The sequence below is a fragment of the Delphinapterus leucas genome, chromosome 16 (assembly GCF_059928025.1).
Source record: "Delphinapterus leucas isolate spDelLeu-1000000601 "Yukka" chromosome 16, BTC_Dleu_Yukka2, whole genome shotgun sequence".
NCBI classification, from domain to species: domain Eukaryota; kingdom Metazoa; phylum Chordata; class Mammalia; order Artiodactyla; family Monodontidae; genus Delphinapterus; species Delphinapterus leucas.
The window spans coordinates 41,651,330-41,667,372 of NC_143144.1; the positions used below are offsets into that span (position 1 = coordinate 41,651,330).

The 16,043-nt window shown below is 41.9% G+C and overlaps 1 protein-coding gene across 18 annotated transcripts in view; it reads left to right on the plus strand.

Moving 5' to 3' along the window:
• Positions 1-1,739, plus strand: part of WASHC2A (WASH complex subunit 2A) — a 56,154-nt gene extending 54,415 nt beyond the window's left edge. For 17 of the 18 annotated variants that reach the window (XM_022564464.3, XM_089897830.1, XM_022564463.3 and 14 more), the window contains one exon: positions 1,403-1,739. In XM_022564464.3, coding sequence (XP_022420172.2) covers positions 1,403-1,542 — 140 coding nt within the window. In that variant the 3' untranslated portion in view covers positions 1,543-1,739. The remainder of the gene's footprint in view (positions 1-1,402) is intronic. The other variant, XM_022564467.3, reaches the window with a different exon arrangement.
• Positions 1,740-16,043: the final 14,304 nt, after the last annotated feature.

The window sequence follows — 16,043 nt, forward strand, 5'->3', positions numbered from 1 at the left end:
ACCCCACATGCTAAAGTAGGCTGAGGTGGCTGCCTTGGGTGTGATGCATTTCTAGCTGGAGAGTGAGCGTTAGTGGTTCGGAGAATGGAGGGGCAGTGCAGGAGGAGAGCAGGACTGTATAGGAAAGCAGGCTGTAACTCAGACTTTACCTCTCACCAAAGATCTTCTGTGTTTGTAAACATGTTCATTTTCTCTCCATAGTATAATGTCTACTTTATTCCTGGGCAAGCCGAATGCCCCATAACCCAAAATGTAGGGCTTCTGATATGTCCTGTGTTAGTGCATAGGACTCGGGCTGAGGCCATATACACTTCCTACTCCCCCACCTCCTCTCTCCCATCTGGACCTTGGGGTTAACTGGGAGAAAGCTGGTACTGCAAAGCCACACTTTTTCGACTCCCCAAGCAAGTGTGCTCTGTCTCTACCTGCTTCCCACTACAAGGTACAGAAGAGACTTTATTACAAGAAAAGTAATACATGTTATAATAGATTAATACTATTTGTAAAATGTAAAAAGTAAAAAGCTAGCCCTAGAGGTAACTATTATTGAGAGTTTGGTGTGTCCCCTTTCAGATATGGTGACAGTAATATAGGTTTGCATACATATAAGTGTATACTTATTTTTTCAGTGTTTCCCCATGTCAGTACATAGAGATCTACTCCCTTGTTTTTAGTAGCTGTATACTGTTGCTTTATATTTAGCCATTAGCCTATTGAGAGTGATCTAGATTGTTTCTCCATTTTCTCTGTTACAAATGATGCCATAATCTTTAACATTTGTACATACATATCTTTATGTACACATGCTAAAATCTCAGTAGAATAGAATTCTAGCAGTAACATTACTGGGTTACTATCATTACTGAGTAAAATGAGTCATGGAGCTAAATTAGAGTCAGTGAAACATTAAACACAAGTGTAGTCATAAAGACTTACACGCTTAGCATTTAGGTGCTGCAAACAGATGCATTTATTCTGAATGAGGGTGACCTGTGTTGGATTTCCCTTTGCTTATTTTTAGTGCCTTTTCCTTTTAAAATGCAATGGGAAAAGAATGTAGAAATAAGTATAATGCATAGATGGTAGAGTCAGGGGCTGGATTGGAGATTCAGTTATCTTTCCACTTTTCCTCTTCTGCATGTGCACACACACAGCTTTGTAGCTGAGAAAATTATGCTGAGAGAGAAAATGTGACTTGTATGTGATCATAAAACTTAGTAGCAGAACCAGGACCAGAATCTAAGAGGCTTGGCTCTATCTTAGTGTTTTTTTGGTATCCCATACTGTTGTCAGACTTGAGTCTTTGGTTGTTTGTGTAGATGTGTCTTAAAAGCACCCATTTTCTTGCCTATTCAGCAACTCTTTTTTGTTTTCTTTCTTTTTCTTTTTTTCCTTTTTAAAGATGATATCTTCTCCTCTGGTATCCAGGCTAAGACAACCAAACCAAAAAGTCGATCTTCACAGACAGTGCCTGAATCAAGATCTGAACAGAAGGTGTCCAACATATTTGATGATCCCTTGAACGCCTTTGGAGGCCAGTAGAGTGTACAGGGTATCCTTCAGCTACATCCTTGAGTTAATGATGCTGTCTTCTGTGCTCACTGTCTTAACTGAATTATAAAAAGCATATACTGAAACAGCTAGCTCACTTCTTACCCAATGTACTTAGTATTTTTCTGTACTGGTTTTAATCATGCTTAATACTGCCAAACAGAAATAAATGTTTCACTGTTTCGTTATTGTTTTTGCTTTTTTAACCATATTTTGATTAGCCTTGGTGGGACCATGGTTTAGGGTCATTAGAAAAGAAACCTATTTGTGCCTTTCATGGGTGGGCAGGAACTCCCAGAGGTAGCAAATGCCAGACAGATGACCAGGAGTCGTCCCTACATGTATGGGAGCCCTAACTTAGAGCCAGGGCACTTGATAGAGGAAGAGGATGAGAGATTATAAACTTCATGAGTCTTTGTAATAGGAGAGGAGGTTTTCTCTCATTCCACTGAATTCTGAAGATGCCTCTATAGGTCCACTAAAGCAAGGTTTGGCAAACTGTAGTCCTCTGCTGTCTGTTTTTGTAAATAAAGTTTTATTGGAAAGAAACATACCCATTCATTTATGTATTGTCTATGGCGGTTTTCACCCTACCTCCAATGCCAGAGTTGAGTAGTTGTGTCAGAGACTGGATGGCCTACAGAGTCTAAGATATTTTCTTTGTGGCCCTTTACAGAAACAATTTGCTGACCCTTGCTCTAAGGCATCCATTTCCATTCCTTGGAGCTTTGCATTATTTTTTGAAAGGGCAGAATGAACCCAGATAATGGTAGGAAGAAGTGCTGAGGATGGAAATGTCAGCTTCTAGAGCACCACTGTTTCATAGAACTCTGCACTGATGGGAGTGTTCTACAACTGTGTTGTCCATTGTGGATGGCTGACCACCCCCCCACCTCACCCCCCGCCCTTCTAGTCTGTTTTCCTGTGCTGTGCCATCTTGCTCATGAGTATTCAATCTGTAACCATGGCACAATCTTGTAAGCAGACCCAGTTGGCTTCACCAATTCTGAAGCCAGTAACTTCTTCCTTGGTTACTTTTAAGGTTGAATTGGGAATTACTCATAGTCAGAGATTTTGTATAGCTCTCACACATCAACTGTTTGTCCAGCTCTGCTGTGAGAATGACCCAGCAGCAGAAGAGGGTACATACTAGCTGCCTATTCCTTTTCCCTATCCCTTTAGTGCATCTTCCTTCTGTCCCTTAGGTTACTTGTGTACAGTTTCCTGCTCTGAGCCCAATGTGGGATCTGACTCAGTAAGCATTTGTTAAACACGTTTTTCTTTTGGAATGATCAAATCTGCTGACCCATCATTAGGATTGATTCCAGGGAATTCAGGAGACAATAGAGTTAGAAAATAGGCAAATTGCTCTTTTGAGAGGGTTGAAAGCGGGAGGGAACTTAACACTCACTGGTCCGATGGTAGGCACTTTTCATGTCAGTCTCCTTAACTCTACCAGATAGGTGTTGTCCTCATTTCACAGATGAGGCTAAAATCTGGAAGCAGAGTGGACTAGCGGAACAAGTTTGGATTTTTTTATTGAGACCTAGATTTAAATCTGCCACTTAGAGCTGTTTGAGTATAGGCAAATTGTTTCACCTTTCTTAGTTTCTGTTTCCTTCTTTGTCAAGTAGGGGTTTCAGTACCCACCTTGCAGGATCGTGATGGGACAGAATATGCAAAGATCCTTGTTAACTATCTGGCACTTGAAACATGGTAGATGATGATGGTGAGAATGAATGAACTGGCCAAGAGCTTCCAGTGTTGGAACCCAAGGCTTTAAGCTCAGCCACCTGACTCCAAAGCTCCTTCTCTCAGTTCTCCCTGACTGAGAGGGGTGGCAGGTTTTAGAAACTAAGGTTTTGCTTCAGTAAGATTCATTTCATCACAGGCACTCATTTAAGAATTTAGCATACAAAGATAATAATCATATCTCTGTCCTCACGGGGCTCCAGTCAACTCAGTATTAGAGTTTAAGAAGGAACCAGTGGCAAGAGAGCCTGAAGATGAGTGAAAGCACAGTCCTTTATCATATACCTCAATGTATACTCAATGGTTTGTTGAATGATGGAGATAATTTGGTGGGTGGGGTCTCAGAGGAGAGTAAGAAGGGACAGGCAATGGAGATTAGGCATTGGGGTTCATTTTAGACTGGTTCCTCCGAGTCACAAGAGGATAAGTGAAGCTGCAGTGAGAGGGAGATTACTGTTCATAGTCAGTTGAGTAATCCACCTAGTAAAATAGTAGGCCAGGAGGGCTGGAAAATCTGTAAACCTTGGATTTAGAATACCTACAGGAAATGAAGATAAAAAGAAGCACTGGGGGCCCCATGTCAGGCTGGAAGGTTTGTGTTGTCTCTTATGTTGTGCACCTGAGCTCAACAGCTTGGGAATTAGAACTGGAGGGAAAAAAAGAGGGTGGCTGGGCATAGCCGACGCTGCGATTTGACAACCCAAGGTACCCACTCAATTTCAGCTCTACAATTCTCAGTAAATTGGGTGAGGAATAAATGGATAAGATCTACAGAGCTTGTTTGCTTTCGCCCTTGCTTTCAACCAGGCATGGCAATGTCCCCATGTTTCAGATGAGGTACGTGAGACCAGAAACGTTAGGGGTCAGTAAAGCGCAGGAAGGGTGATTTGTTTAAGGCAGGCCGGCCTGGACCGCACTGGAAGTGCACAGGCTCTGGGAAGGCCATCGACGGGGACTATCCCCGCAGCACGTCGGGCACCTCTAAGAGCGCCTTAAGTTGGTCTCAGGGAGGGTGCTGTCCATACTCTCCTTAGGCCACAGGCCAACCCCACCGTTCCCAGAAGCCTGTGCGACTGGTCTCCAGCCCGCCCGCTTCGGCCGTAGTCAGCAGGCCACTGTTAGTAATAGAGGATTAACATCCGGGCCTCTCCTAACCAACAACCACCACCGAACGCAAAAGAAGCCCCGGCGCCCGAGCACCCGCAGGCGTCCGGCGGACAGGTCCCGCCCCTGCCCCCGCTGATTGGAGGGCGACGCGAGCAACGGCGAGCGATTGGTACGCGGTGTCACAAAGGGGCGGGGGCGCGGCGACCACTGAGCGTTGCTCTTCGGTGCCTGCCGCGGCGTCGCTCGCGGGGCCGCACCTCCTTACGGGCCTGCGGGTGGGCGAGGGAGTGGACGAGAGCTGGTGAGGGCAAGCGGGCCGGATGGGGAGGGCGCCCAGGGCCGCGGGCCGCTGAGCCGGGCCGCGCTGCCGTCGCTGGCCTCCTGGCCTCGCCCCCTCCGTCGCCGCCGCTGCCCCGATACCGGCGCGGCGGGCCGCCTTCGCGGAGGAGACAGCCTCCACTTTCCGTCCTTCCGCGAGCGCGACGCGGGGTGCCCCGCCCCGTCCGACAGGTGCTGCCCTCCGAGTCGCGGATTTTGACGCGGAGCCTAACCGCTGCCCTCCTGATCTGGCCCGTGCGTCTGGGTAGCCGGAGTTTATCCTGGAGGAGCACGGGCTGCGCAGGTGACTCCGTTCTCTTCAAGTGCCTAACACTGAAGGCTCGAGGAGGCGTTGGCTTCGAAGGATTTCACAGTCCCGCTAGGAAATTGATTTCAGAGTTTAGGGTACATGATGTGGTGGATATAATTCTGAAGCTTGTATTTAAAACTTAGGTATATTTCCAGGCTTTAGTAAAAACGGTTCATTAAGAGTCGGTATTTTTAAGGACTGCATAACATGCTGGCTCCCTTCATGTCGGAGGAAGAGTTTAAAAGAAATGCTCTTATATGGCTGTTCTTTACAACAGAGTTTATCGATAAAGCTGATTCCGAGTTACTGAAATTAGTTATTCAGCACTGTTATCGCATTACCTGTCTTTAACTTCCCTTTCATCTTTGATGGTTGTGTTTTAAGAACTTTTTCAGAAGGGAGGAGAGAAATGTTTTGGAAATTGATTTAGAAACGTCTTTTGATGCCATTACTTTTTTCCCATGATTTTTTTAACATCTTTATTGGAGTATAATTGCTTTACAATGGTGTGTTAGTTTCTGCTTTATAACAAAGTGAATCAGCTATACATATACATATATACCCATATCCCCTCCCTCTTGCGTCTCCCTCCCACCCTCCCTGTCCCAGCCCTCTAGGTGGTCACAAAGCACCGAGCTGATCTCCCTGTGCTATGCAGCTGCTTCCCACTAGCTATCTGTTTTACATTTGGTAGCGTATATATCCATGCCACTCCCTCACTTCGTCTCAGCTTCCCCTACCCCCTCTCCGTGTCCTCAAGTCCATTCTCTACGTCTGTGTCTTTATTCCTGTCCTGCCCCTAGGATCTTCAGAACCTTTTTTTAAAAAATTCCATATATATGTTTAGCATACGGTATTTGTTTTTCTTTCTGACTTCACTCTGTATGACAGTCTCTAGGTCCATCCACCTCACTACAAATAACTCAATATTGTTTCTTTTTATGGCTGAGTAATATTCCATTGTATATATGTGCCACATCTTCTTTATCCATTCATCTGTTGATGGACACTTAGGTTGCTTCCATGTCCTGGCTATTGTAAATAGAGCTGCAATGAACATTGTGGTACGTGACTTTTTGAATTATGGTTTTCTCAGGGTATATGCCCAGTAGTGGGATTGCTGGGTTGTATGGTAGCTCTGTTTTTAGTTTTTTAAGTAACCTCCGTACTGTTCTCCATAGTGGCTGTATCAATTTACATTCCCACCAACAGTGCAAGAGGGTTCCCTTTTCTCCACACCCTCTCCAACATTTATTGTTTGTAGATTTTTTGATGGTGGCCACTCTGACTGGTGTGAGGTGATACCTCATTGTAGTTTTGGTTTTTTTTTTCTTTTTTTTGCGGTACGCGGGCCCCTCACGGTTGTGGCCTCTCCCGTCGCGGAGCACAGGCTCCAGACGCGCAGGCTCAGCAGCCATGGCTCACGGGCCCAGCCGCTCCGCAGCATGTGGGATCTTCCCCCACCGGGGCACGAACCTGTGTCCCCTGCATCGGCAGGCGGACTCTCAACCACTGCGCCACCAGGGAAGCCCCTCATTGTAGTTTTGATTTGCATTTCTCTAATGATTAGTGATGTTGAGCATCCTTTCATGTGTTTGTTGGCTATCTGTATATCTTCTTTGGAGAAATGTCTACTTAGGTCTTCTTAGGTTTTGGATTGGGTTGTTTTTATTTTGATATTGAGCTGCATGAGCTGCTTGTAAATTTTGGAGATTAATCCTTTGTCTGTTGCTTCATTTGCAAATATCTTCTTCCATTCTGAGGGTTGCCTTTTGGTCTTGTTTATGGTTTCCTTTGCTGTGCAAAAGCTTTTAAGTTTCATTAGGTCCCATATGTTTATTTTTGTTTTTATTTCCATTCCTCTAGGAGGTGGGTCAAAAAGGATCTTGCTGTGATTTATGTCATAGAGTGTTCTGCCTGTGTTTTCCTCTAAGAGTTTTATAGTGTCTAGTCTTACATTTAGGTCTTTAATCCATTTTGAGTTTATTTTTGTGTATGGTGTTCTTCAGTGATCTCTTGGTTATTTAACAGTGTATTGTTTAGCCTCCATGTGTTTGTATTTTTTAGTTTTTTTCCTGTAGTAGATATCTAGTCTTATAGCATTGTGGTCAGAAAAGATACTTGATACGATTTCAATTTTCTTAAATTTACCAAGGCTTGATTTGTGACCCAAGATATGATCTATCCTGGAGAATGTTCCATGAGCACTTGAGAAGAAAGTGTATTCTGTTGTTTTTGGACGGAATGTCCTATAAGTATCAATTAAGTCCATCTTGTATGATGTATCATTTAAAGCTTGTGTTTCCTTATTTATTTTCATTTTGGTTGATCTGTCCAGTGGTGGAAGTGGGGTGTTAAAGTCCCCTACTATGATTGTGTTACTGTTGATTTCCCCTTTTATGGCAGTTAACATTTGCCTTATGTATTGGGGTGCTCCTCATCTATGTTGGGTGCATAAATATTTACAATTGTTATATCTTCTTGGATTGATCCCTTGATCATTATGCAGTGTCCTTCTTTGTCTTTTGTAATAGTCTTTATTTTAAAGTCTATTTTGTCTGATACGAGAATTGCTACTCCAGCTTTCTCTTTTTTTCTTTTTTTTTTTTTTTTGCAGTACGCAGGGCCTCTCACCATTGTGGCCTCTCCCGTTGCGGAGCACAGGCTCCGGACGCGCAGGCTCAGCGGCCATGGCTCACGGGCCAAGCTGCTCCACGGCATGTGGGATCCTCCCAGACCGGGGCACAAACCTGTATCCCCTGCATCGGCAGGCGGACTCTCAACCACTGCACCACCAGGGAAGCCCCTCCAGCTTTCTTTTGATTTCCATTTTCATGGACTATCTTTTTCCATCCCCTCACTTTCAGTCTGTATGTGTCCCTAGGTCTGAAGTGGGTCACTTGTAGACAGCATATATACAGGTCTTGTTTTTGTATCCATTCAGCCAGTCTGTGTCTTTTGGTTGGAGCATTTAATCCATTTACATTTAAGGTAGTTATCGATATGTATGTTTCTATTACCATTTTCTTAATTGTTCATGGTTTGTTTTTGTGGGTCTTTTCCTTCTCTTGTGTTTCCTGCCTAGAGGAGTTCCTTTAGCATTTGTTGTAAAGCTGGCTTGGTGGTGCTGAATTCTCTTAGCTTTTGCTTGTCTGTAAAGGTTTTAATTTCTCTGTCAAATCTGAATGAGATTCTTGCTGGGTAGAGTAATCTTGGTTGTAGGTTTTTCCCTTTCATCACTTTAAATATGTCCTGCCACTCCCTTCTGGCTTGCAGTTTCTGCTGAAAGATCAGCTGTTAACCTTATGGGGATTCTCTTGTATATTATTTGTTGTTTTTCCCTTGCTGCTTTTAATATTTTTTTTGTATTTAATTTTTGATAGTTTGATTAATATGTGTCTTAGTGTGTTTCTCCTTGGATTTATCCTGTATGGGACTCTCTGTGCTTCCTGGACTTGATTGACTATTCCTTTCCCGTATTAGGGAAGTTTTCAACTATAATCTCTTCAAATATTTTCTCAGCCCCTTTCTTTTTCTCTTCTTCTTCTGAAACCCCTATAATTTGAATGTTGTTGCATTTAATGTTGTCCCAGAGGTCTCTGAGACTGTTCTCAATTCTTTTCATACTTTTGACTCCATTACTCTTAATAGCTAAGCATGTTTTTTAAATTATTGGTAAAAATTTTGACATACTTTTTTCTCTGCCTTCTTCTTTCCTCTTCCTCTTCTATTTTTTAGCTGTCCTTGTATCATTTTTCATCCTGTTTTTGAGTCTCCATTGCCCCTCATTTACCAACATCATAGGGTTCCATAATCTGCTCAGTCAAGTATGCTCTAACACAACTTTCAGAAGGTGTCCATGGGGCTTCCTTGGTGGCGCAGTGGTTAAGAATCTGCCTGCCAATGCAGGGGACACGGGTCGAGCCCTGGTCTAGGAAGATCCCACATGCTGTGGGGCAACTAAGCCTGTGCGCGACAGCTACTGAGCCTGCACTCTAGAGCCCATGAGCCACAACTACTGAAGCCTGTGCACCTAGAGCCCATGCTCTGCAACAAGAGAAGCCACCGCCATGAGAAGCCCGCGCACCACAACGAAGAGCAGCCCCAGCTTTCCGCAACTAGAGAAAAACCCGCATGCAGCAACGAAGACCAAGCACAGCCAAAAATAAATAAAATAAAATAAAAAAATTTATTTAAAAAAAAAAAGCCCAGGGCTGATTCAGACTTGCCACATCAGTGAGTTCATCCAAGTGTAAAGTGATATGTTTAAAAAAAAAAAAAAAAAAAAGGTGTCCATGGACCCCGCCCTTAGTACTGGCTAGGTCTTTGGCCTACTGGAGCTTACGTTTGCCCCTCTTCTATCATCTAGTCCTCCAGTCTGGCTTAACTAGATTTCCTAGACTTACTTTGCTCTCTGTTACAGTGATTTCTACTGCTGAGGAGAAGCATAATTATTTCCTAGAGGCACACATTTCAGTTTTGAATTTGGTTACCAATCTTGCTTCTTTTTGGATTTTGGAAATTACTCCATTGATTAGGGCCCAAATTTGTGGTGGAGTTCCAGTGCAATTAGTGCTGTTCTAGGTTGCAAGTTTTCTTTTAGCCCATAATTACTCTGTACATTCTTGTTGCAGATGAAGGACTTCCAAATCTGTCTTTATGTTACCTTCTCCCACCATTTGTTTATTATATTTGGGGTATTGCTGGGAAGACTACTGTGGTGAAAAAAATGATCTTTATATCTTATGTCTCTAAATTCCTTGGACAGGCACTGGTCACCCATGTCTTTATTTCTGTAATATTCAGTTCGGCATTCCTGACCCCTGACCTCTGTCGCTAGATCTTTTACTATGTAGATAGGAGTGCTCTTGGCTTTGGGGGAACGGACACTGATAATTCTGTAGTACATTCTTATTTGATATAGGATGATAAGTATGTTCTTAAGAATCCACATATTATCCAAAATTGTATTATAAAAGCAGTCATTTCAGTGAGGTAGGAAAAGGGGTTAGGTTCCATCATTATTCCTACAGACATGTCAATGTATTAAGGATATAAGAGGCACAGCCTGAGCAATACAGCCATTTATTTGGCTTTTACTTGAAAGTAGTGGTCTTTTACCACTGTCACCAGCATTATTATTATTATTATTTAATAGATCTTTATCGGAGTATAATTGCTTCACAATACTATGTTAGTTTCTGCTGTACACCAAAGTGAATCAGCCATATGCATACATATGTCCCCACATCCCCTCCCTCTTGAGCCTCCCTCCCACCCTCCCTGGTCATTGCAAAGCAACGAGCTGATCTCCCTGTGCTATGCTGCTGCTTCCCACTAGCTAACTATTTTACATTCGGTAGTGTATATATGTCGATGCTACTCTCACTTCGCCCCAGCTTCTCCCTCCCACCCCATGTCCTTAAGTCCATTCTCTATTTCTACATCTTTATTTCTGCCCTGCAACTAGGTTCATCAGTACCAATTTTTTTCTTTTTTTAGATTCCATATATATGCATTAGCATACGGTATTTGTTTTTCTCTTTCTGATTTACTTCACTCTATGACAGACTCTAAGTCCATCCACCTCACAACAAATAACTCAGTTTCACTTTTTTATGGCTGAATAATATTCCATTGTATATATGTGCCACATCTTCTTTATCCATTCATCTGTTGATGGATATTTAGGTTGGTTCCATGTCCTGGCTATTGTAAATAGTGCTGCAGTGAACATTGTGGTACATGTCTCTTTTTTTGCGGTACGCAGGCCTCTCACTGTTGTGGCCTCTCCCGTTGCGGAGCACAGGCTCTGGACGCGCAGGCTCAGTGGCCATGGCTCACGGGCCTAGCTGCTCCGCGGCACGTAGGATCTTCCTGGACCAGGGCACGAACCTGTGTCCCCTGCATCGGCAGGTGGACTCTCAACCACTGCGCCACCAGGGAAGCCCCATGTCTCTTTTTGAATTATGGTTTTCTCAGAGTATATGCCCAGTAGTGGGATTGCTGGGTCATATGGTAGTTCTATTTTTAGTTTTTTAAGGAAGCTCCATATTGTTTTCCATAGTGGTTGTATACAACCACTATGCGGGATACACACCAACAGTGCGGGAGGGTTCCCTTTTCACCACACCCTTTCCAGCATTTATTGTTTCTAGATTTTTTGATGATGGCCATTCTGACCAGCATGAGGTCATTGTAGTTTTGATTTGCATTTCTCTGATAATTAGTGACATTGAGAATCTTTTCATGTGCCTCTTGGCCATCTGTATGTCTTCCTTGGTGAAATGTCTGTTTAGGTCTTCTGCCCATCTTTTAATTGGATTGTTTGTTTTTTTGATATTGAGCTCCATGAGTTGTTTGTATATTTTGGAGATTAATCCTTTGTCTGTTGTTTCATTTGCAAATATTTTCTCTCATTCTGAGGGTTGTCTTTTTGTCTTGTTTATGGTTTCCTTTGCTGTGCAAAAGCTTTTAAGTTTAATTAAGTCCCATTTGTTTGTTTTTATTTCCGTTACTCTAGAAGGTGGGTCAAAAAAGATCTTGCTGTGGTTTTTGTCAAAGAGTATTTTTCCTATGTTTTCCTGTAAGAGTTTTATAGTGTCTGGTCTTACATTTAGGTCTCTAATCCATTTGGAGTTTATTTTTGTGTATAGTGTTAGGTGGTGTTCCAATTTCATTCTTTTACATGTAGCTGTCCAATTTTCCCAGCACCACTTATTAAAGAGGCTGTCTTTTCTCCATTGTGTGTTCTTACCTCCTTTGTCGTGAATTTGGTGACCATATGTGAGTGTGTTTCTCTCTTGGCATTCTATCCTGTTCCATTGATCTGTATTTCTGTTTTTGTGCCAGTACCATACTGTCTTGATTACTGTAGCTTTGTAGTATAGTTTGAAGTCAGGGAGCCTGTTTCCTCCAACCTCATTTTCCTTTCTCAAGATTGCTTTGGCTATTCAGGGTCTTTTGTGTTTCTATACGAACTGTAAAATTTTTTGTTCTAATTCACCAGCAGTATTATTAGCATATTACTTTGTGTTATTGTATTTATTACTCATTATTTTGATAAAAAGTATAACAGCACTCAGAGCAGCTGTGCTGCCAGCAATAGCTTTTCTTCCTGTGGTGCCATATCTTCAGGAACATTAGCAGTCTGCACAATGCAATTCAGGTTCCTTATTTAATTAATTATATTCATTATACTTAATTATATTAAATATACTCCCTAGTTAATTGATGAATTTTATATATTACTTTTATATATTGAGCTATGGTGAATTTTTATAACTCAGTATAATTAATATAATTAATATAATTAACTATATTGAGTTATAAAAATTCACTGTAGCAGAAATATCTGTACGTTATGAGTTGCGTAAACATTGGTGGAGTTAGTTTGGAGTGAGTAATGATTCCTATGGGAAACCAACATTTCTCCAAACAAAGTTTTATAGCATAACCAAACACTTCTTCATGTCCAAAGCAGGGATAATACCTTACCTATATTACAGGTTTGCTCTAAAACTCATTTGAGAGGATGAATATCTATTTACTCTTTCATTGAACAAACCTTTAATGAGTACCAATATGTACAAAACACTGTGCTAGGTGATGGGGTGGTAAATCATATGCCCTTCCCTTAAGGAGCTTACAATTTAGTAGAATAAGAAAGTCATGTAAAAAATGAAATTGATTGTAATGGGTACCATATATGATGGAGGTCAGGGTGTGAAGGGGAGGAACTGTAAACGGCTTTATGGAATAGTTTCTATTCGACTTGAGTCTTGAAAGATCACAGGTGCTTGTCAGGTAGCCAAGTGTGGGAATGGTGGTAAGTAGAGGAAAGCAGGAGCAACGATATAGAGACCAGTGTTTTCTGAAGCCGCAGTTACAAATGATTAGAGGATAGAAGTACCAGATATATTGCAGGATGGGATGAGGTATGTGTATAAATAAAATAGGGCTGGAAGGTGAGATGCATGATCTTAGGAGCCTTTCTAAGGAGTCTGAATTCTGTAGACAGTGGGAAGCCATCGTGGGGCCTTGAGCTAAGAAATAACATGATCAGTTCTACATTTTAAAAAGATAACTGTGCTTCACATCATATGTCATTAGGGAAATGCAAATTAAAACAATGAGATACTATTATATGCCTATTAGAATGGTCAAAATCCAGAACACTGACAACATCAAATGCTGGTGAGGATGTGGAGCAGTAGGAGCTCTTATTCCTTGCTGGTGGGAACGCAATATAGAACAGCCACTTTTGAAGACACTTTGGCAGTTTCTTACAAAACTAAACATACCCTTACTGTAAGATCTAGCAGTTGTACTCATTGGTGTTTACCCCGGTAAGTTGAAAACTTATACGTCTACACAAAAACCTGCACGTGGATGTTTATAAGTGGCTTTACTCATAAACTATTCTGTGTGATACTATAATGATGGGTACATTACTATACATTTGTGGAAATCAATAGAATTTGCAACACCAAGAATGAACCCTAATGTGAACTATGGCCTTTGAGTGATAATGATGTGTCAATGTAGGTTCATCTGTTGTAACAAATATACCACTCTGGTGTAGGTTGTTGATGGTGGGAGAGGCTGTGCATGTGTTGGGGCAGGGAGTGTGTGGGAACTGTCTGTACTTCTGCCTAATTTTGCAGCGAACCTAAAACTGCTCTAAACAATAGTTTATTCAAAAGGAAAAAAAATTCAGGCTTTAGGCTAACTTAGATTCATTTCCCTCATTTAGTCTGAATTGATGGTTTCACCACAGTGCATTCTAAAGTCAAATATTAAAAAATTTTAGAACTTTGAGTGACCTTTCCCCCTATTATATATATATAATTAAGAGTAAAGTAATTTCTGAACTATGTGATGTGATACCCTAATCCAGTTTTTATTAAACTTTCTTTTTTTAAAAAGGATAACTGTTGACATCCTAGAGAATGGATCAGAAGAGTGAAGGGCAGGTGTCAAGGATTATAGCTAGGCTATCAAAGTTGCTCAGTTAAGAGCTAATGAAGACCTGAACTAAGTCCTAATCAGTGTGGCTGGAGAAGGTCACAGATTATAGAAATGTTAAGTTGTACTGTTAGGATTAGATACCTTGAGGCTAGCAGAAAAATCTAAAATGATTCCTAGCTTTCTGGCTTAAGTGACTAGGTTAATGGTGGTACCCTTTACCAAGATGGAGACTGTAGGACAAGAAGGAGGTTTGTAGGAAAGATGATTAGTTTTGGACATGTTGGATTTCAGGTGTCTGTCTTGTATCCAGATTTTACTTGATTTTTATTTATTTTAAATATTTATTATTTATTTATTTTACTTCTGGCTGCATCAGGTCTTAGTTGTGGCACTTGGGATCTTCGTTGAGGCATGTGGGAACTTTTGTTGTGGTGCACAGGCTTCTCTCTAGTTGTGGCATGCGGGTTTTCTCCTCTCCAGTTGTGGCGCGCGGGCTCCAGGGTACATAGGCTCTGTAGTTTGCAGCACGTGGGCTGTAGTTGAGGTGCGTGAGCTCAGTAGTTGTGGTGTGTGGGCTTAGTTGCCCCATGGCATGTGGGATCTTAGTTCCCTTACCAGGGATCAAACCCACGTCCCATGCTTTATAAGGCAGATTCTTTACCACTGGACCACCAGGCAAGTACCTGTTTTTATTTTTTTTTAAATGTTTATTTATTTATTTATGTGGCTGCATCAGGTCTTGGTTGTGGCACGTGAGCTCTTTGTTGTGGCACGTAGGCTTCTCTCTAGTTGTGGCGTGTGGGTTCCTGAGTGTGCGGGCTCAGTAGTTGCGGCACATGGGCTTTCTAGTTGTGGCACGCGGGCTCTAGAGCATGTGGGCTTAGTTGCCCCGTGGTATGTGGGATCTTAGTTCCCCGACCAGGGATTAAACCGGTGTCCCCTGCATTGGAAGGCGGATTCTTTTTTTTTTAAATAAATTTATTTATTTATTTATTTATTTTTGGCTGCGTTGGGTCTTCGTTGCTGTGCACAGGCTTTCTCTAGTTGTGGCGAGTGGGGGCTACTCATTGTTGCGGTGCACCGGCTTCCCACTCTGGTGGCTTCTCTTGCTGTGGAGCACGGGCTCTAGGCGTGTGGACTTCAGTAGTTGTGGCATGCGGGCTCAGTAGTTGTGGCTCATGGGCTCTAGAGCGCAGGCTCAGTAGTTGTGGTGCACGGGCTTAGTTGCTCTGCGGCATGTGGGATCTTCCTGGACCAGGGCTTGAACCCGTGTCCCCTGTATGGCAGGTGGATTCTTAACCACTGGACCACCAGGGAAGTCCCTAGTATCCAGATTTTAGACACCTGTGAAAATCATGTCTATAGAACAGAGATGTAGGTTATTAATCAAACCACAAGTTTTAAAAAAAAACTTCTCCTTAATCACATTGTTATGAAAATTGCAGTGACTTCAGTGATATATCCTTTGGCAAAAAAAAGTAAAAAATTTATCACCCATTTTTCTTCTTCATTCCTGCACTGCCCTAGTGTTCACATTCTGTTCACCTAGTCTTACAGATATTCTTCCCCCACTCTGAGGCTTTACCCATTCTGCAATACATTCAAGAGTCTACCTACCTTTAGGGAATACTTCTCAACTTATTTTATGAGGGCAGTATTACCTTGATATCAAACCAGACAAAGACATAGAAATAAAACTAGATCAATAACTTGTATGGATATAGACACAAAAATCTTCAAAAAATACTAACAAACTAAATCTAGTAACATATATAAATGATTACAGACCATATGCAAATGGATTTATCCCAGTGATTCAAGGTTGGTTCAATATATCAAAAAGCAGTCAATGTAATACACCATATTAATAGACTATGAGACAAAAACCACATGATCATCTGAGACACTACAGAAGAGTATTTGACAAAATCTAACACTGTGATTTAAAAAAGACAACTGACACCTAAACAAAGTAGGAATAGAAGGGAACGTTCTCCATCTGATAAAGATTACCTATGAAAACCCCACAGCTAAA